Genomic DNA, 22,313 nt, shown 5'->3' on the forward strand with positions numbered 1-22,313 from the left:
AAAAGGTTTATTACTCATGAATGTGCACTCAGCATCTAATCTTGACAGAAAAAAGAAAAACTGACATATCACATGGCCATAAGTATTCAGTCCGTTTGCTGTGACACTTTAACTCGCATGCTGTCCATTTCTCCCGATCCTCCTCAAGGTTCTGCTCCTTCGTTGGAGTCCAGCTGTGTTTAATTAAACTGACGGGACTTGATGAGGAAAGGCTCACATAAGACCTCACAGCTCACAGTGCAGGTCAGAGCAAATGAGAATCATGAGGTGGAAGGAACTGCCCAGTGAACTCTGCAAGGCACAATTCTATGCCTTGTTCCTAAGATTGTTAAGAGCACAGTGGTCTCCATTATCCTTCAATGGAAGAAGCTTGGGATGAGCAGAACGCTTCCTAAATCTGACTGTCCAGCTAAAGAGACTTAGTGAGAGAGGCAAAGAAGAAGGCAAAGACCACTGTGGCTGAGATGCAGTAGAGAGATGGGAGAAAGTTCCACAAAGTCAACTATCACCGCAGTCCTCCACCAGTCGGCTTTATGGCACTTGATGTGTCTTGCACTCTCCTCAGTGCAAGACACATCAAGCTCTTATAGTGTTTGCCAAAAGCACATGAAAGACTCCCAGACTTTGAGAAATAAGACTCTCTGGTTGGATGAGATGAAGATTGAACTTTTTGGCGTTAATTCTAACCAGTTTGTGTGGAGAAAACCAGGCACTGCTCATCACCTGCCCAATACAATCCCAACAGTGAAACAAGGTGGTGGTGGCAGCATCATGCTATGGGATGCTTTTCAGCCTCAGGGACAGGGCGACTGGTTGCATTGAAGGAAAGATGAGTACGACCAAGTACAGAAATATCCTGAAAGAAAACCTCTACCCGATTGCTGAGGACCTCCGACTTGGCCGAAGGTTCATCTTCCAACAAGACAATGACCCAAAGTACACAACTAAAATAACAAAGGAGTGGCTTCAGAACAACTCTGAGAGCATTTTTGACCAGCCCAGCCAGAGCCCTGACCTAAACCCAACTAAACATCTCTGGAGAGGCCTGACAATGGCTCCACCAACGTTCACCATCCAACCGGAGGGAGCTGGAGACGAACTGCAAGGAAGAATAGCAGAGGATCCCCAAATCCAGGTGAGACAAGCTGGTGGCATCATTCCCAAGAAGACTCATGGCTGTACTAGCTCAAGGGTGCTTCTACTAAATGCTGAGCAAAGGGTCTGAATACTTATGACTGTGTGATATGTCTCTTTTTCTTTTTTTAATACATTTGTAAAAATGTAAAAAATTCTACGTTTGGGGGGTTTTCTGTCAAAATGGGATGCTGAGAAATAATATGAACTTCTTTAGTGTAGCAAATGGCTGCAATGAAAGAGTGAAAAATTTAAAGGGGTTTGAAAACGGGGTGGGCCATAAGTTTTCATACATAGGAGAATATAAAGTGTATATTTCAGGTACCCAAGAAAATGTGTTCGACAAAAGAGCAAAGAATTGAAATGATCCTGATGGCTGGATTGAGACGCAGTCGCATGGTTGCACAAAACTTTAACAGAAATCAAGAAAAGAGCAACACACACCACACTGTGACAAAACTTATTTGCAAATTTCAGAAAACTGGAAATATTGCAGATCAACCACGAAGTGGTCCAAGACATGGAGAGTCCCACACAAATAAAAATGGTTGTCCAATATAAAATGTTCATTTTTTTCTATGTATGGAAACTTATGGCACTTTATACATAATCAAGCAACGGCAAGTCCCAGGATTCAGATTCAGCTTTATGTGACACAGTGACATAACAAGATTACAATGGTGGTACATAGATATTGACACAGTTCATTATCAGTTAAGGTTCATAAATTAAGTTTAAGTCAATCTTAATTAACTTGATGGTAATTAATTTTACTGAGACATGCAGAGAGAATGATACAATCTCTGTGTGTGTGTGTGTGTGTGTGTGTGTGTGCGTGTGTGTGTGTGCGTGCGTGCGTGTGCGTGTGTGTGCGGGTGTGTATCCAGAGGATATTTGTGCTTCAGCCCAGTGACCACGCTGTCTTTGTAGTCGGCTCTAAATCCTTTGAAGTACTCCACTGAATGCAGGTAAAACCTCAAAGGTGAAGAAATTAAATTGACCCAACAAGCTCCTGCACTCAAAAATGGAAAAACAAATTACCTTTTCTTCATTTTATTTTGGCCACAAAATGTGATAACAACTCATATTTGAATTTCACATTTTGTATTGTAAAACAAAAATCAAATGACTACTTGCTCTTTAATTCCAGTTTTAAATGAGAACATTCATGTACCAGAAGTTTCACAAATTAACAAAACTGATTGTGGCAGACATTGCAAACTTTACTTCTGTAAAATCAGAAATAATACTTTAATATAATATAATATGTTGTCATCATTTTGAAAGAGATGGATGGAATCTTATGTGTGCATTTTAAAAAAGTATATTTTTCATTTCAAAACATTGAACAATCATGCAGTACAATTAATTTTCTTTGTTTTTTCTTAGAAATACTTGTCTAATACAAAGTTAGAACAAGAGATGGAATACAGAATGTGTGACAATGTTTGCTAAGGGATAAGCTTCTACAGTTCAGAACAAAAATAAAAAAGTGGACATTATGATCAGTTCAGATGTGCTTAAAGCTTTTTGTTTATTCTCTCACAAACAGCTGATTGACACAGTCTGATTTCCTTAACAAAAACTGGAATAAAATGTCCAACCATCCATTTTCTGGTCACCCTTGTCCCTAAAGGGGTCGGGAGGGTTGCTGGTGCCAATCTCCAGCTATGTTCCAGGCGAGAGGCGGGGTAGGAATAAAATGTGAATAATGAAAATTAACATTTGTGAGGATGAAATTTGGTGAATGATATAATTAGATTAATTGCCATTTTTTGTTTATATTTCAATGAAAACCAAATAATTCTTTGCTAACAAGATCTGCAAGACAACTCTGCCGTAGGGCAGAACAAAGTAAAACTCAACTTCACGTTCATTATGACATCTATAAAGAAAAACTACTTAACTATAACAATACTAAAACATGCAAGACAGGCTTTCTTTGCAGATGTCATAAACAAAAACATTAACAATGCTCCAGCTTCATTAGCAACAGTTGACAGACTCACAAATCCTCCTATCACGTTACCACCTGAATTTCAATCTATTGCCGCCTGCAACCAGTTTTCCAGTTTCTTTTCAGAGAAAATTCAAAAAATCTGAGGATTAATCTGCACATCCACTATAAAGTCAGAACCAACACTGAACCCAAACAAAACAAATACAGGAAAAATGACCCAATTTCAACTACTTAATTATAAAACCCTAGAGGAAATTATAAGTCAACTCAGCTCCAGTTCCTGCTGTCTGGATGTTCTACCCTCACATTTCTTTAAGAAAGTTCTGCCTGTTGTTGCTACTGATCTGATCCAAATAGTAACTCATCGTTCTCATCAGGTGTTTTCCCCCAGGCTTTGAAAACGGCAGTAATCAAACCACTGATAAAAAAGAACAATCTAGACAAATCACTACTGCAGAATTACAGGCCGATCTCTGACCTCTGACCTCCCATTCATCAGCAAAGTTATTGAAAAAGCTGTTTAAACAGTTAAATAGCTTCCTAACGATAACCAACTGCTTTGACTCCTTCCAGTCTGGTTTCCGGTCTCACCACAGCACAGAGACTGGCCTAGTCAAAGTGTTCAATGACATCCATATAAATACGGACTGTGGGAGAACCACAGTTCTGGTTCTGTTGGACCTCAGTGTTGACCAGGACATATTACTGAATGGACTGGAGAGTTGGGTCGGACTCTCCCGTCCAGTGCTTAACTGGTTTGAATCTTACATAAAGAACAGGGATTTCTTTGTTTCAATTGGAAACTTCTCATCAAAGAGGTCAAAGGTCACATGTGGGGTACCCCAAGGTTCAAACCTAGGACCCCTCTTATTCAATATCTATATGCTCCCACTAGCTCAGGTTATAACAGGAAAAAATATCAGCTACCATAACATTACAATGTCACCAGGTGACCTTTGACCCCATCCAATCACTGAACAGATAAATGTGTGGCTGTGCCAAAACTTCCTCCAGCTGAACAAAAACAAAACTGAAGTTATTATTTTTGGACCTAAAGAGGAACGATCTAGAATCATAGATCTAGGGTTATAGATCTAGAGTTATAGATCTAGAATCATAGATCTAGAGTTATAGATCTAGAATCATAGATCTAGAGTTATAAATCTAGAGTCAGTGCACAGCTTCAGTTATTACAATTAAAAACCAGTGATCAGGCCAGAAACCTGGGAGTAGAGATGGACTCTGACCTGAACCTTCAGAGCCACGTAAAGACAGTTACAAAGTCGGCCTTCTATCACCTGAAGAACATTTCCAGGATTAAAGGACTAATGTCTCAGCCAGATCTAGAGAAACTCATCCATGCGTTTATCTTCAGTCGTATTGATTATTGTAACGGCGTCTTCACAGGTCTGTCCAACAAATCAATCAAACAGCTGCAGCTGATCCAGAATGCTGCTGCTCGTGTTCTGACTAAAACCAGGAAGATAGAGCACATAACACCAGTTTTAAAGTCTCTCCACTGGCTCCCTGTAGCTCAAAGAATAGACTTTAAAATACTGTTGTTAGTTTATAAATCACTGAATAGTTTAGCACCACAATACATTAAAGATCTGTTGCTGTTGTATCAACCTTCCAGAACCTCTCAGGTTCTGGTTCTGGTTCTGCTCTGCACCCCCAGAACCAGAACCAAACGAGGAGAAGCAGCATTCAGCATCTATGCACCAAAAATCTGGAACAAACTTCCAGAAAACTGTAAAACAGCTGAAACACTGACTTCCTTTAAATCTCAACTAAAAACCCACTTGTTTAGAGTTTTATTTGAAACGTAATCAATTACAAATTTATTGACGGAATCTGACTATGTTGTGTTTTTATTGTTGATTCTATGTTGCATTGTATTTTTGTGTTTGATTTGATGTAAAGCACTTTGAAATGCCTTGCTGCTGAAATGTGCTATACAAATAAAATTTGATTGATTGATTGAACAAAGGCCTTGATGAAAGTTTTGTCTCGATATTATAAAGCTGTTACATTCTTAGCAAAATTTCCTTGTGATATAATCCCAAAATAAATAACCATAACTTCAGATCTGTGTAACCAGTTAAAGGACACACATCACATTTAGTTATTTATCAAAACTTTCTGATGAAATGTCCAAACCTTTCAATAGTGAATTAAGGCCACGTTTTCCAGTAGAAAAAAATTGAAACTAAAGAAACAATATCTTGTTGAAACAAGAGCATGAAAAACAAGCCTTACCAGCAGTAATGTCAGATACAGTTAACAAGAATTGATCTTCATCAACAGCATTATATCTAAAGAGTTCACTTATTTCATAAGTTACAGCAACAAAAACAATATTAAGCTTTTTAGAACACATTTGTGAAATTCAAAGTCCCCGGTACTTTTTAAACTTTGAAGGAGGAAATTGAATCCCTTAAACTTAAAAAAAAGATGTCATGTAAAAAAAAATATATTCCATATAGAGACAAAGTTGTTAGATATATTTCCATTTCACTTTGAATGAATTATTTAGATCTCTAAAATCAAGAAAGTGTTTCTAAGTAATGTATGCACGTTCTTCCATAAGGAATTGAATATTTGATCAAGCGTGTGATTACCTAAATGTCGAGAGAGCACAAGGCCACGAATTTCCCCTCTGCTTTAGATAACAATGTCTGTCATCTTAAACTGAAGCTATAACTCAAGGAGATTTTTTAGTTTGATCAATTATTTAAACAAGGTTCTTCAACATGTCATAAATGACAGAGGGTAAAATCTGAAGAATTTGAAGAATTCCAGCATAAATACTCCTTTCAATGCAGTAAAAAAGAAGTTCAAGGTGAAATTCAAGATCTCCCTCAGACTTTGATTAACACAATACAAGCTTCAGTATTTTATACAGCCTACCATGACTTTACCCTCCGTTTATCCATTTTTACAGACAAAAATTGCAACAATAAATTTTTAATAACAATCATCTTTCAAAGGACTTTCCCTCCCCCCTTGAAAAGAAGAAATATACTTCAAGAATTTTCTTTTATTGTATGTAAAACAAATTTAGATGCAATTGACCCCCAACTTTGGGGGTCAATTCCCTTGACCTCCAAAAGCAAAAGAAGTTCATTTTAAAATATTAAATAATATTTATCTTTGTAAAGAATAGTTAAGACTAATTTGATATTGAGGCAAATGATTGTATCCTGTGTCAATCTGATGTAGAAACTTTGCAACATTTATTATTTAAATTTTGGGAGAATCTTCATGATTGGTTGCTGACCAAAAATTTAAATATTCCAACTTTAACTTATAACAATATTAAATATGGTATTTATATTTTGGACACAAATTTTGTATTTATAATTAATAACCTGATCATTATGGCCAAATATTACCTACACAAATGTACATTTTTGAAAATTACCCCAAACTTCAATGTTATCTAAAAGAAATTTCACTTCTGTTCAACTCTGTGAAAATGATTGGGACAAAGATGCTGCTCTCCTCTGCAATATTATGTCCTGTTTGGTTTTCGACATTTATCCATTTAACAATTCAGACACGGTACAATAATTCAAGTTGTTCAGTTTATTGCGCTTTATGCTTATTTTATTTTCTAATATTAATCACCTATTGTGCTATACGGACTATATTCTTTGACTGCTAGTCACTCAAGATACTTGAACAAGAAATATGTATGCTTGTAAGATTTGACTGTTTCTACAATATATATAAAAAATCTTTAAAAGTTGTCTCACTCCTGACCCGTAGGTGGCGGTAAAGCAAAACTTTGAAAAAGCTTGAGCCATTAGGCTCACCGTACTGGTTGCGTGTTCAACATTTCGCGCGAGTTTTGATATAAGTTAGAGGAACGTTACTGTTGGCGTTAACTGTAGGGGTTTTTTTGGCTTTAAAAGGCTTACATTAACATCTCAGTGGAAACGCTGTGTTTAATCATGTAACGTTTCAAACATTTACTTGGAGGAAACGGCAAAAATGGTAAACGGGTCAAAGTTTTTTCTTACTGCGTTATTTAGTGTGTTAGGCTTTAGACTACGGTAATTTGTTTCTCTGTTTGTGTGTGGCAGAGGAGGAGCCTGGCTCCCAGTGAGCTGGCTAAACGCAAACCAGCCGGAGAGGCCTGCGGCGACGGGGGCAACACAGGAAACACCGTAAGCCCAGCTTTCTGGATGGTTACTTTATCTCACTTATCACCACCATTTACTTTGCCTTTGGGATCAATAAAGTATTTTTGAATTTGAATTGAAGAGATCAACGCTCCACTGATGATGGAGTTCTGCATAAACTCCTGCTGCTTGTTGTTTGCTTTCATACCAGACTAAACATAGGTTTGTGGAGCTGACCAAAGGTTTTTACTGATTGTTTCAATTTCTCTTTTTAGGAGAAGAGAAGGAAAGTGGATGGGATGAGGGAGAGTCACATTTCTCCCTACAGGAAGCCTCTGACACAACTCAACAACTGGCCTGGATGCATGGAAGCTGACAGACATGTGAGCAGGGTTGAAAATCCCAACGTCCCTGAAAACATTTCCCTCTCTTACTAAAACTCTTGTCTGCAGGAGTCTTTTATCCGAAGCATTCTCTCCAAGCCTTTTAAAATTCCCATTCCCAATTACACGGGTGAGTTTTACCAGCAGTGTGACTTCTCTTTGATGTCCAGTGATGGAGAATGACTTTACCGTCTGTTTCCTTTTGGAATTCCTGGCAGGTTCACTAGGAAGCAAAGCGCTTGGCCTAAAGCATGCAGGAGTAAGGAAGTCGCTCCATGATCCATTTGCAGAAGATGCTTTGGTTCTTTATGAGCCGCCGACTCTGAGCGCCCATGATCTGATCAAAGCTGATAAGTAAGTTCCAGACACATTGAATTCCTCTTTCTGCTGAAATGCAGCTTGACAAGAAAAGTCCAAAATAATGCAGATCTGATGGATGTTTTCATGCACAGTGGGAACCAACTGCTGCCAAACTGCAACTGACAGAATAAGCAAAATTACTTGTTTTTTGCAGGGAAAAGCTTCCAGTTCATGTTGTTGTGGATCCAGTGTTGGGAAAAGTTCTCAGACCCCATCAGAGAGAGGTGAAGGAAAACAAAATGATGTAATTTTTGTCACATCAATGTCGGTGAGAACAGATTCTGGTACTTGACATGAAGTAGGTCTAAGTCTTTACGTAGATAGTAATCCTTGGTCAGTGCTTCTGTGTTTTTGTGTGTCCCCTCAAAGCCTCAGTCAGTCACAGAAGATGGTCGTTCACACTGAGGCAGGTTCTGATGGAGGTCTCTTCCTGTTATAGCAATTCCTCATACTATCACCTCATGCAGTATTTTGCTATAAAGTTAAAGACTTTCAGTCTACTGTTCACTGTCACTACATGCTCATCCAGGGGGAGTGAATCCTGTGAGTCAATGAGTTGATGCAATCTGCTGGGTTTTCTTGGATAGAAAACGTTTTTATATCAGTTGCCATAATAAACTGAACCTGAGTTCAGTATTATTACTTGGAGCACATTATTGACTTTTAATTTATCTACATGATCTGAGTGCCTTCTTGTTGCTTGGCAACATTAACTTAATTGAATTAAATTATTGGCAGTAGTTTCAGAAGTAGTTCCACTTGATTAAAATCTGAGCAAAATAATGAGTTGTTGGAAATGATCATAAGAATAAAATATATCTTATTAAATAGCATTTCCCTGAGTCATATAAATGATGTCTTTCTTTGATGTGTTTAGGGAGTGAAGTTCCTTTGGGACTGTGTGACCGGCAGACGCATCCCTGGATCCTACGGCTGCATCATGGCTGATGAGATGGGCCTGGGAAAGACTTTGCAGTGCATCACTCTCATGTGGACGTTGCTACGCCAGAGCCTTAATGCCAAGCCAGAGATAAACAAGGTCATTGTGGTTTCACCTTCTAGTCTGGTTCGGAACTGGTATAATGAAGTAGGAAAGTGGCTCGGAGGTCGCATTTCACCAGTGGCAATCGATGGGGGCTCAAAGGAGGATATTGATAAGCAGCTTGGTAGGTCATGTTTTCTAGTGTCACCAAGAATCTACAGTAAACCTTATGAAGACAATGTAGCCCTTAAACCAGCACTGTAAGCATGATGAAAACTGGCCTGTTTGTAAGAATAGATGTAAATAAGAAACCTGATGGTTTCTGTTTTTCTTCTTTCATTGTGAATATTCACAGAAACATTATCTGTCACAAGTTTATGTCAAGGAAAAGCTACAAGTTGTTGATGTGAATAATTGCTTATCATGTCGTTCATTTCTGCAAACACTGGTATGTGCTTCACTTCAGTATAATTTCTGTTTTCTCTAGTGAACTTCATCTCTCAGCATGGTTTGAAAGTAGCAACACCCATCCTGATCATTTCTTATGAGACATTTCGACTTCATGCTGACGTCCTGCACAGGAGGGAAGTTGGACTTGTGATCTGTGACGAGGTGTTGTGCATTATACACGTCAACCCAGAGATAAAGATGAATTCTGAAAGTCGAGTGTTACATTTTTCCTCTCTGCTCTTAGGGACATCGACTGAAGAACGCTGACAACCAGACTTACCAAGCTCTGCATGCTATGAATGCCCAGCGGAGAGTTCTGATATCAGGCACTCCAATCCAGAACGACCTGCTGGAGTATTTCAGTCTGGTCCATTTTGTAAATGCTGGAATCCTTGGTAAGCCGCATCACCTACAGAGCATCTGAACACAACAAACTTATTTCCCATATGCATTTTTGTAATGGCAGGTACTGCCCAGGAGTTTAAGAAGCGATTTGAGCTTCCCATTCTGAAGGGTAGGGATGCAGACGCCAGTAACAGAGACAGAGAGGAAGGAGAAAAACAACTCAAGGAACTCATCAGCATCGTCAGCAGGTGAGCTCCACAGCCTTGCTGTTCTTTAGTTCTGTTTTCTTCTCCAAGACTGAGCATGTGCTGCTTCAACAGGTGTTTGATTAGGAGAACATCGGATATCCTGTCAAAGTATCTTCCTGTGAAAATTGAGCAAGTTGTGTGCTGCAAGTAAGTTGACTTGTTTAATTTCTGCCTCAGTTATTTGTCGGTGGGTATTTAAAAGAATCTTGGACCCGCTGGTCCACAAGTCTGTGGCCTGTCAGGATAATTACACGTTCACTGTAGATTTTCTTCTCATGTTTGTAATGGCAGACAGTACTGAGTGTTGGTGCTACCACTTGACCTATTGACCCCGAGCCCAAAAGCCAACTTGGGCTTTTAAATTCTTCCCCTGAAGGCCAACAATTGCTTCATCATATTTATTATCTCAGCTTTTTTTTTATTTTAATGTTCCCAAGCCCAACACTGTTTATTTCACCAGTGAGTGTTTGTGATGGGAATTGAGACAGGCTTCCTTTAACATACAGATAGATTGAAAGAAAGATTTTCTCCCTGGGAAATTGTCATTTCTCTCCTACAAAAGGATTCTTGGATATATATAAAACACTTAAAAATAAATGATGCAACATTAACATCTTTGTTAATCATGTTTCCTCTGGTATTTTTATGATTTATCTATTGGGATGGGTTTCAAACCTTCGAGGTTTGAAGTCCTCCTTTCCATCACCCTAATCTTTAGTGACATGTAAACCTGGACTTTGACTAGGCCTCTATAATATATTAGTGTTACTTTAGGTCAGATTAAAAAAATATTTTAAAGTTAAATCTGCCATACGTCTGAATAATTTTGGGCTTAGTTGTTAGGTTTGTGCTATTCCTTGCTCTATGATGATTTTCTTTATTAAATGCTAAATGGAACCCTGATTCCTCTGTTGTACAGACTAACTCCTTTGCAGACAGAACTGTACAAGCGCTTTCTGAAGCAGGCCAAACCCACAGAGACATTGCAAGAAGGCAGAATCAATGTCTCCTCACTGTCTTCTATCACATCTCTCAAGAAGCTGTGTAATCGTAAGTGCAGCAGTGTGGCCTGTTCAGAAAACATGGTCCACTTAGTTTGTTTTAAACATAACAGAAATACAGCTTCAGATGCTAACTTCTTACCAATCAGCATTATAAATTAGGATTTTACAGCTAATATGTTATTATGTGACTAATTATGCAGCCTAAATATTGCACTTATAATGTAGAAGTTATAGACAACGATGTAAGTGATTTCATTGCAACTGTAGTTAGTTTGCATAGTAAACTGTCCTGATCCTGTACCAGACCCAGCTCTCATTTATGATAAGTGTGTTGAAGAAGAGGAGGGCTTTGAGGGCGCACTCCATCTGTTTCCTCCTGGTTACTCCACTAAAGCACTCGAACCTCAGCTGTCTGGTAAGAAAACATTTCAGTGGACTCCTGAAAACATGTTGAATGATGAGTTGATCTGCTCTTTGTTCTGGAAAAGCTTGTTCATCTGCCTCTGATTTTCAGCCATTATATAGTAACGCCAATTCAATTAAAAAAACTACTTTATTCATCCCAAAGGGAAATTAAATAATTCCTGTAATCCCCAGTAGGGATGCACGATATATATCAGCATCAGCACCAGTATTGACGGTTAGTCATCTTCTAACATGTTGGTCCAATGAATAAAACTGGTCCAACTGTAACAACCCATGTTTATTTCCTTCTTGTTTCTGGAGGGGAGGAGGTTGGTCATGTGGTATTTGTTTGGTCATATGACGGTGGGATATGGGATGTTTCACAGAAACAGAAGCAGTGAAGGCAGTCTGGTCACTTTTATAGTGGCAAAAGCATAGGGAAATAGAATATATATATATGATATTGGTTTTAACACTAGTACAATATAGGATATTGATATCGACCCACATTTTCATATCGCTGTATCCTTAATTCCCAAACATAACATGCTATGAAGCTACAAAAGTTTAACATGAAGAAATATGATTTTACTGAGCACTAAGTTTAGATAAATTATGTTTCACTTGTTTGAACAAATTACAAAGTGATCAAAAAGCAATACTGAAGCAACATCAACACTGGAATACAGGAACTTGGTTATTAACTCAACTCTGCATTTGTAGCTAAATTAGCTGCCATTCACCACTGGAACTAATTTAGCTACAAATGCAAAGTTGAGTTAATAACTAAGTTCCTGTATTCAAACTAAAGGATTTTCTCTGGTTACTTTGTGTGCATGTACATTCTCTGTGCTCTGAGCCTGATCTGAAGCCAAGACTGAGTGGGCCAGACTGAAGATGAAGCCGATATCAGCAATGCTACACTATGTTGCCAAAAGTATTTGCTCACCTCCCTTGATTCACATATGAGTTTTAGTGACATTCCATCCCTGATCCATTTGGTTCAATATGACGTGGGTCCACACTTTGCAGCTAGAACATCTTCTACTCTTCTGGGATGAAGGTCCACAAAGTTTAGGAGAGTTTATGGAGATTTTTGTCCATTCTTCCAGAAGTGCGTTTGTGAGGTCACGTACTGATGTTGGACGGGAAGGCCTGGCTCTCTGTCTCCGCTCTACTCCACTCTACCCTAACAATAAATTGATAAATGGAAATGATCAACCTCATTTCAATTTATCAGCTTTATTGTTTCTTCCTGTCATTTTCTCTTTCTATTAATGACACTGGATGAATAAAGGCTCAACTCCAGTGCTCTCCATTGACCCTCCCTTTCTCATTTCTTCTCTATCTAACTCTAATCATTATTAAAGGGTAATATAGTATACAGACTTCATAATTTGCACTCTTTTAGTTGAATGTAGTTTTTATTTCCACTTTGGTTTTATGTTAAGTTTTTATTCAAGTACATTTTTTGTTAATAGACACTGAGAATCCATTTTATTGTTGCTTTTGGCTTTTTGTTTATTTTGTTTACCAGTTCCAGTGTCAAGTGTACTTTTGAAAACAGTGTATTTATTTTTGTGCTTTTATTATTATGTCATTACCATTACATCAGTTTAAAATGGTCTTCAAACAATATTATCGTTTATCGCAATAATTTCTGAGACAGTCACTCAGCAAAATTTGTTATTGTGACAGGCCTAATTAGAACACCTGATTCTGATCATTTAGGACGGGTGAACAAATATTTTTGGTAATATAGTGTGTGTTTCTTAAGAAAACTGAAATGAAAGAACTTCCTTCTTCCTCTTAACTGAGGACACAGGCGCCTTCATGGACCCATCGGCTTTTGTGTAAACATTTTGGGGGTGGCAGAGTGACTCTTTTAGAGCTCTCGCATCACTTCTCATTTCCAACAACATTAATGGTCTTAACACTTTACTGTTTACTTAAAGCTTGACCTTCAGTCACCTTTGAAAACATAACACAGTTTTGGAAATTTCTCAGTCTTTTGCACCGTATATGGTTTGACCTTGATATACTCACCATGGTTTCTGTTCCAGGTAAAATGGTGACTCTCGACTACATTTTGGCTGTGACGAGATCTACAACTGGTGACAAAGTGGTGCTGGTCTCCAACTATACTCAAACACTGGACCTCTTTGAAAAGTTGTGCAGATTTAGAAGGTGATTAAAAGACCAAATGTTTTGCAGCTGGATCTGATTAAATGAGTTTCAGTGAACAGTGTTGCTTTGCGGCTGTTTCAGGTACCTCTATGTTAGACTGGACGGCACAATGTCTATCAAGAAAAGGGCTAAGATTGTGGAAAAATTCAACAGTCCCCAAGTGAGCTTGAAAGACGGTTTTGGATAACAGTTAAAGCTGTGAAGCAACCATGAACACTATGTTCTTTGTGTTTGACAGAACCCTGAATTTATTTTCATGCTGAGCAGCAAGGCGGGTGGATGTGGCCTCAATCTGATTGGTGCCAATCGCTTGGTAATGTTTGATCCAGACTGGAACCCAGCCAATGATGAGCAGGCAATGGCTCGTGTGTGGAGAGATGGCCAGAAGAAGACCTGTTACATCTACAGACTGATCTCTGTCAGACATGCACTTTAACTCTCTTAACAGTAACTCTTACTATGACATTTTTATTTAATTGCTCTGTTTTTTCACATGTAATTTAACTCTCCAGTGTGACAAGTTAATGAGCTGTCATAAACGTGGCAGAACGTAGATGTTGTGGAGATGTTTGATATGCGTGTGTTTTCTGACAGACTGGAACCATTGAGGAGAAGATCCTGCAGAGACAAGCCCATAAAAAAGCCCTCAGCAGCTGTGTGGTGGATGAGGAGCAGGATGTGGAGCGTCATTTTTCTCTAGGCCAACTTAGAGAACTCTTCACACTCAATGAAGAAACTGCCAGTGATACACATGACAAGTAAGGAGAAATCATGTTGAGTAGTTGTCCTGTTGGTTGTCAGCAAATGCTGCCAAATTACCAGTTAGGAGAAGAGAAAAGTTTTCTCAGCCGACATGCTGTGTTTCAGTTGAAGCTTTATGTTACAACAAGTATGGCTTCGTTTGGACACGGCTTGAACCACATGTATGGAAGCTGATCACATGTATATGAGAATTGATACGTTGTAAAGAAAACAAGTTTGTTCCAGGCAGATGCTCCAGAAAGCAGGTCCACTTCTTGAGAGCTAGCACACTGCAATCGTTAGGTGCATTACTGCCCTAACACACTTGAATCAAATGGCTGAATTCCTTCATCAGCAGTCAGTCACCTCTGCAGAGGCAGGTAATGAGCAGTTCATTTGATTCAGGTGTGCTGAGCACCTTGAATAGACCTGGGCACTCTTGTTTAAAAGTGCCACACAATGTCTTTCCTAGCACACTTTTTACCAGCACATATGACAGGATGTGATGTGTGTGTGTGTGTGTGTGTGTGTGTGACCTCTGTCTACAAAGCATCTTGTTATGCTCCACCAGCCGTTGATTTGACGGACATGGTTGAAAAATGTTTGGTTTTTAAAATAATTATTTGACATTCAATAGATTTTATTTTTTCATTCATTTTAATTAATGGTACGGTAAAAGCTGAATATAGAATCTACATCAACCAGCTGAACATGTAGCTTTCTTTTCTGCAGTAACAAAAAAAATATGACTGTAGTCCCAATAACGGCGTATAAACAACTACATTAAATGAAGCACCTGGTGGACTTGAACTGTCCACCAGCTTGGTCATAATAAAATGTCTCAAGGGGGTTGCTGCTGTGGCCGTTGTCTTGACATTTAGCAGTTTTTCTCTGGACAGACAACTTCTGTCTGTCTGGATGTTATTCTGAAGACTAAATCCACACTCTGCAGCGACACTGGAGACTGGAATGAGTGCCACTTCAGCCAAAGTTTTAAAGTCAAGAAACATTTCTCCAGCTTAATTGATCAGAAGTCAGTAAAACTTTCTGGATGAGGGGTTTTCAAATCCCACAAGCAGTCGCTTTAGCGGGAGAAAATCCCGCAGTACCAGTGGTTCAGCTGCACCGGTTTGTGACCCATAGTGGTCACTGATGCGTTCCAGAGCTTCCTGTCCATAGTTCTTCAACTCGCTCTCAGCTCCCAGATAATGAGATGCATTCAGCATGGTGTCTGGATCTGAGATGATGCTCAGATGGGAATCTTTTTTTTGGCTGAATTAGACACCTCTTTGATTTATTCTGTGCGCAAAGCTGCAAATGTCTGTGCGTCTCCACAAATAAGTGTGCCATCTTGTGAAATCTCGTTGAATTTTTTCTCCACCTCACTTGGCCCATTCATTAAGAGTTCTATACTGACCACAGTCATGCTCACAACAGGTGAGATGAAGATGTTCACATCTTCTGTTGGGAAGTTGAGGTTCATGCGGTTCACCATGTCTAAAGCGTCAGTCAGCAAGTGAGTTGGAGCAGGAAACGCGTATGTTTGAAGACGCTTTCTGATGCCCTTAGCTACCGGCAGATTTTCCCATCTTCCTCCTCTCCCAGCTGACATCAGAGCCGTATGCATGTATGCCTTTCACTGCCCTCTCCAGCGATAGCCAGCGTGTAGCCAATAGTTCAGCTGGTCATGTTTCCCCCATTTCTTTTTGAAGTTCATTTGTATTGAGAATTCTTGTAGTACATACAGTAATGTATGTTGTTAACAGTAGTGACATATGCACTAACATGACTCCCAGCTGTGGGGGTTGCTGTTACTGCACCCCCCCGTTCTCTCTATACTTCTCCTTCTGAGAGGGGAGATGTGCTACCAGCTCTCCATCTAACAGATAAATTGAGTTTCCTAAATCTGCTAGGATTTAACCTGAAAAGAACTGAAGTAAACTCTGTTTACACTGGTGTAGAGAACGACTCGCCTGGTTCCTGACGGCCTCCGTTCAGATGCCCCACCCTTCCTTCCCCTGTGAATAAGCCTGCAGTCAACTAGTTTCACAGAGCACACCTGTTAACGGTCGCTCATTCTCTTTATGATAATGTGCTCTTGTTACTGAAGCAGGTTGGTTTTAGTGAGTCAGGCGAGTCCCAAGGATGATGTTTTACATGTAGTTTTGGGCTTGTAGCAGCTCCCCAGTACTTGAATTCATCAGCCAGTCTCGACGGGTGAATTTCTCTTTTATTTTCCTTTATGTAGGTGATTCAAATCCAACGTGATCACCACAATCTTCAATTACTACAATCACCACAGTCATCACAGTCACCGTGGAAACTAAAACATATACAAATATTAGAATACAAACATAAACTTATAATACAAACAACAAAACAAAATGTACCTCGCTGCTTTCACTGGAGATCACCAAGTGTTGATTCCTTCATGCCAAACAATTTGACCATTCAAGTCCTTCATTGACACAATGATTGGACCAGCTTTATAAGGCCCGCCCTCATTAACTACAGCAGCCCGTGAGGTACATACAAAGGAACCCCAAACATTGCAAAGTATAAATACCATTAAATAAACAAAATACAAACCAACAACGATGCCAATCAAAACAGACAAACATCCATAAACAATCTGCAATAAATTTTAATATAAAAAATTCACTTCAAATAATTTACAATAAATAGTCTACAAAATATAATTATTTAACAATTTTATTTTAAATAGTTCATGATCCATTTCAGGGCTAAAAGCAATCTATAAAACATTTTCCGCCTTTTCCTCACAAGAATCAAACATCAGGCTTTCCCCCAGAAAACTTGCTACCCCGGTGGTCGGGTCGTTGAGGCGGTTCACTGTGTTTTTGTATTGAAAGATGTTAAGTTGACAGGAAATGTAAAAATATTCCTGGTTAATTATGTTACAGAAAACATCTCCAGCGAAATGCTATCTAAACCCACAACTAGTCTTAAAAACAACAAATCAAAAAATTCAATTAAAATAAAAATCAATTATTTGCACTTCTGTTTAATCCAAATTAAGTCAGCAGCTCCATCGGGCCCCCCGGGGCTTCAGGGGCCCATAAATGCTAATATTTTAACAGACCACAGATACATAAATGTAACATTTGTTTATTGAGATGATCAATGCTGCTAAGTTTGATTTCATGGTTTCATCATAGCTCATACCATCACAATCTGATGGTATGAGTTTAATCTTTGAGTTTGACTTCTGTTTGTTCACAAATACAAATTACTAAACTTTAATTATAACTGATTGCTTTTTAGGTTCATCAATTAATCTACTTCCTCTCTCCCATTTCACTAAATCTAACACAGAAGCTGTTAGAGGTGCTGTTTTTAGCAGCAAGCAGGGCCCCTATGCATAAACTGTAAACCTATCTTCTATAAACACATATTTTAGGAATAAATCTGCTCCACCAGTGAAACCCTCAGACACTTGCAATCTTACTCGAAAAAGCATTTTTTATTATTATTATTTTCCTAAAAACATAAACAAGAAAGGCTTAGCCTGGCAGTGGGGCTAGTAATGCATGGCGGGCCGCCAGGCCTATAATACACTGGGGGAAACCCTGAACATCATAGCTATTTTACAACCATCGAAGAACTTTGAGGAGACACATTAGTTGAATGTCCACAACATCTTTTAGATTTTATTAGCAAGGCAATTTTTCAAGAGTCAGTACAGCTTAATTCAGTAGCAGAAATAATCAAATAAGTAAAATTAGTCATTAGTCAGTCAATATGTAACCTATCTTTCCATATTGCTGACACTGAGAACTTAAAAGGGAACCTTTGAGAGAGACAGGTGCAGTATGGAATTTCGGGACCCCAGAAGTGGCCTGACGATGAAGAAGGTGTTCCATCAGGAGGAAGCTCAGATTACTAATCAACAAAGGCAGGTGTATCTGCAGGTCTGATGAACTTTTGTCTCTGCATGGATGGTGAGGTCACACAGGACTTGGGTCCTGGCAGGAAGAGTACTGGTTTAGAGCAGCAGGACTTGGGTCTTAGGGTGAATTTCTTGTGCACATAGCGGTCTTCATCTTCTTGTCTTGCCGCTCTTGAGCAATCTTCACCTTGTTTCAAGATCTTTCTGGTCCGTTGTGATGTAGGTGAGCTGACCTACATCTACAAGCCACCAGTCTTTCCTCTTTACCGTCATCTTCGTCTTTGGGATCTGAACTCGGATGATGGGAGAAGTGCAATGTGAAGCTACATGTCGTGGGGCTGGCAGGTTGGTCACCATGCACAGAACAGTCTTCAGCTCTGTGGCCCCGACTCTTCTTCAGCTGCAGAGTTCTTTGTCCATTTCAATCTTGGCTCCAAACTACCTGGAGGATCCAACCAAAGGTTCCTCCTTTGCATTCACCTTTTCTAGGGCTCTCCACCCTATAAACATGTTTACATTTGCTGGCACTGTTGTCATGCTTGTTTCATTGGCTGTCTGCTTGGATAGATGATCTCATATCCATCATTATCTTAGAGACATTATGTCCTGATGTCTGTTTTCATGTCCTGGTGTTGCTCAAAGGTCACCTACACCCTTTACCTGCACTACCTTTTCTTTCAACAGTTGAAGTTGTTCAATCTGTTTCCAAATCAGCGAAGTCTGAGGCGTTGGTCATCTCTCCTCTCTCTTTAGTTCCTCTTTTTCTTAACCTTTCACCTACCATCTACCTCCAACACAACATCATTGATCTTTAATTGCAGTTACAGCTTTTACATCATTTCAAGTTTAATGTCAAAATCACATCTATAACCTCTTTAGCTTCTCTGATTTAGCATTCATTTATAACTTACTAGTTACTCTTATTATAATCATAATGTGAGTAACTATAGCTGTTCTTCTGAAAAGACACCAGGAATAGTAAAATAATATTAAAAGTATTTGACTTTGGGTCTTATCCAATTACTCAAAATGTTTATTCTTCATTCTTTAAAACCTTTATGCATTAAAATAAGGAGTAGTCTCAACTATTTTTATAAATCTGCAAGCTGGGAACTTACTTCCTCTTTTGACAGGAAGCCTGTTGTTCTTGTTTCATGGCTTGGCAACACTCTCTCTGTCTGTCTATGATTTATGATTAAATACAAAAAGAAATAGAATTATTAAATACAAAAAGAAATAGAATTAAAGCAAAGTTTGCATGAGACAAAACACTACAAACACAACCTGATTGATTTTATTGAACTGAGTGTATTGTTGACTAGGTGTTACTTTGCATGATTCATTTTAAAGACAACTTCATGTATTGTTGCTGTTAAACTAAAATCTCCAACATGGGGAAATGGGATGATTTCAGGTTTTCTTGACAAGGTATCAAGAGCAGCAAGCGCTGTCCTGTGTGCACCACAGTGAATGTTTACAAGAAAGGGGCAGTCTTCCTGGCACAGCAACTGTTCAACTCCGGCCTTGCAGCCCACTATCACATTCATTGCATCACTTCCAAGTCCAACAACAAAAGCCATGGCAGGATTTCCCCCAGAAAGCTTGTTAAGCCCGGCGCCAAGCCAGTCCACTGGCAGCCCACCATCTTTATGTATTAAAAGATGTTGACAGGAAATGTAAAATATTATTAGGTAATTATGTTACTGGAAGACATTGCTGACAGTACTTAAGCCCACAAATATAGAATCTTAAAAACAAGAAATAAAAAAATACAATTAAAAGAAATATTAATTATTTGCCCTTCTTTTAAATCCAAATGAAGTCATCAGTTAGTGGATCTAAAAACATGATCACATTTACAACCAGCCCAAGGCATAAATGGACTAAGAGAATATCACTGCAGTTGAATTTGATTTGATGGTTTCAGCATAGAAAAAAAATTGCTTAACATTTAAATTAAAAATTTTTTGATGCTGGCAAGTTTACTTTGTGGAAGTTCAAAGAATAATCTTGATTGTTTTGTTACCATAGCTACAATCTAATGCTCTCAGTTTAATCTTTGAGTTTTAGCTATTCACAAATACATCTTAGTAAACCACAATTATATTTGACTGCTTGGCCAACTAAACTAGGCTACTTCCTCCAAATTTAACTAAATCCATGGTAAAATGCTGTTAGTGGTGCTGAAGTACTTCTTAGCAAGAGGGGCCCCTAAATCAAATTCAAGGCCACCTACAACCTTGGACTGGCCCTGCATGATGAGCTAAATCTGGCTCTACTGTTGGATGTAGAGGGACAAACAGGAGATTAAATTTATGAGGCTTTAGTAGCTCTTCAATTTCATATCTGTTGAGTTTTTAAGAAGCGCCACAGAAATGTTTTCGTTCCTCAAGCTTTATGGGACAAATCGTTCTGATGTATGCGCGGCAACTCTGTGACTTTAAGTAGACAAAGTATTTGATACACATTGTGTTGCTGCAGAAAATAAACTAAAATGAAAATAAACCAGCGTGCTGCGCAACTATGAGGGGAGCTACTCCACGGGTTGAACCCCCGCCGGTTCACTAACTAACTCAAACTTTATCATCGCTGACAGTCAGCATGTGGAAACATAAACGCACAGGCTGCACATGATGCTATGTTCACTGAGAAATATCATTCCCACTGCACGCTCGACACGCACCTCTAAATGTGCGCCTGTCAACATGGAGCGCAGCTCACATTTGCGGTCACATTGTGCTGCGTGAGCAGAGCAAACGCGCTGGATTTAAACTTGACTCCTCTCTGGAATTGTAGAAAGAAACGTGGATTCTCATCCTCACAGGGGATTGATAACCTGCTCAAAGAGAACACCTGTTCCGACTGAACTCTATTCCTGCCTAACCTCCTTGCTGCCAGCTGATCACTCAGTGTAGGGCGGATAACTTGTTTGTCCATCATCCTCCACCGCTTCAGTCCCTGTTTTATCAACACGGTGGTAGTCATTGGGCTTTTTTGAAGAAACTTCATACGCTAAGCTGCCTTGGCATTTTTTTCAAATGTAGTCAACAATGTCTGACCACTGACCGTTTGTGATCCGTGTGACTGCTTTTATTGACGCTTAGCAAAAAAAAAAAAAAACGTAATGCGCAATTACCGCCACCTACCGGACTGGGATGTGAAGTGTAAAGAAAAAACAAAAAACGGTCAAATATGGAAAATATTGGCTTAACACGACTCCTGCGCTCCACTAACTGCAGCTATCAGCTGAATATGCTACCTTTAACCAAGAACTGAGATATGAATCCTTTTACACTCCCAATACCTGCTGGGATTTTTATTTTGTTCTACAAATCTCTTTCTGTCTTGCTGTCTGAATTTGAATCTAATGGATTGTCTTCCTTTGTGGTGATGTTAGGTTTCACTGCTGTCGCTGTGTAAATGGCAGAGAGGTCCGGCTGCCTCCAGAAGGTGCCGACTGTACCAGTGACCTTTCCCAGTGGAACCACTGCTTTGACAAGAAGGGACTGAGGGACCAAGTGCTGAAAGCCTCCTGGGACAGTTCTGTCTCCTTTGTCTTTCATCAACGCTCTCATGAGGACCAGAAGGGTGTTGTATGAAACAGGAATCGAACTGAATGCTTTACATTTTCTGTATATATTTTTATTTATGTGGACTTTTTTTGACTTCTGCTCTTCCATCTTGTGTCTAATACACAAGAGGGATTGTGGGGGTGGGAGGTTTTGGTTGTTGGTGTGATGGTCTCATCCAGTTTTCGTTTCTTTATTTAGCAAAAACTTATTTTTATGCAAATATTTTCCATCTATAATAACTGAAACATGTGCTTTAAAATGTCTGGACATTCCAGTGTCTTCAAATAAACTTATTCATAAAACCCAAATCTGTAGTATCTTGTACCACATTCTCTTGATTTTATATATTCAATTTCTTCTTGAATATATGAGAAATTAGATTACTATGCTAACATAGTGTAAATTACAGTAAACTTAGACTGTACTCAATGTTAACAATTAACTAAACTGTAATGTTGAAGGACTTCAGCTCTTAAATCTTAGTTTTACTTTCATTCTTGGCATG

General features: G+C 39.0%; 1 protein-coding gene across 1 annotated transcript; it reads left to right on the forward strand.

Moving 5' to 3' along the window:
* The first annotated feature begins 6,864 nt into the window (after positions 1–6,864).
* Positions 6,865–22,116, forward strand: rad54l (RAD54 like). The gene is made up of 18 exons (XM_044129355.1): positions 6,865–7,093; positions 7,183–7,266; positions 7,497–7,604; positions 7,674–7,734; positions 7,823–7,958; positions 8,119–8,188; positions 8,842–9,130; positions 9,434–9,558; positions 9,641–9,791; positions 9,863–9,989; positions 10,062–10,136; positions 10,909–11,039; positions 11,298–11,408; positions 13,462–13,585; positions 13,667–13,745; positions 13,824–14,003; positions 14,180–14,343; positions 21,634–22,116. The coding sequence occupies exons 1-18, from the start codon at positions 7,091–7,093 to the stop codon at positions 21,833–21,835; spliced, it is 2,220 nt and encodes a 739-aa protein (XP_043985290.1). The 5' UTR covers positions 6,865–7,090; the 3' UTR covers positions 21,836–22,116.
* The last annotated feature ends 197 nt before the right edge of the window (positions 22,117–22,313 follow it).

This window comes from Gambusia affinis, linkage group LG10 (assembly GCF_019740435.1).
Source record: "Gambusia affinis linkage group LG10, SWU_Gaff_1.0, whole genome shotgun sequence".
Taxonomy (NCBI): Eukaryota; Metazoa; Chordata; class Actinopteri; order Cyprinodontiformes; family Poeciliidae; genus Gambusia; species Gambusia affinis.

Coding starts and splice junctions, on each gene's coding strand:
- rad54l (XM_044129355.1), top strand. Junction 7,959..8,118: donor GATCTGATCAAAGCTGATAA/GTAAGTTCCAGA, acceptor TGTTTTTTGCAG/GGAAAAGCTTCCAGTTCATG. Junction 13,746..13,823: donor AAAAATTCAACAGTCCCCAA/GTGAGCTTGAAA, acceptor TGTGTTTGACAG/AACCCTGAATTTATTTTCAT.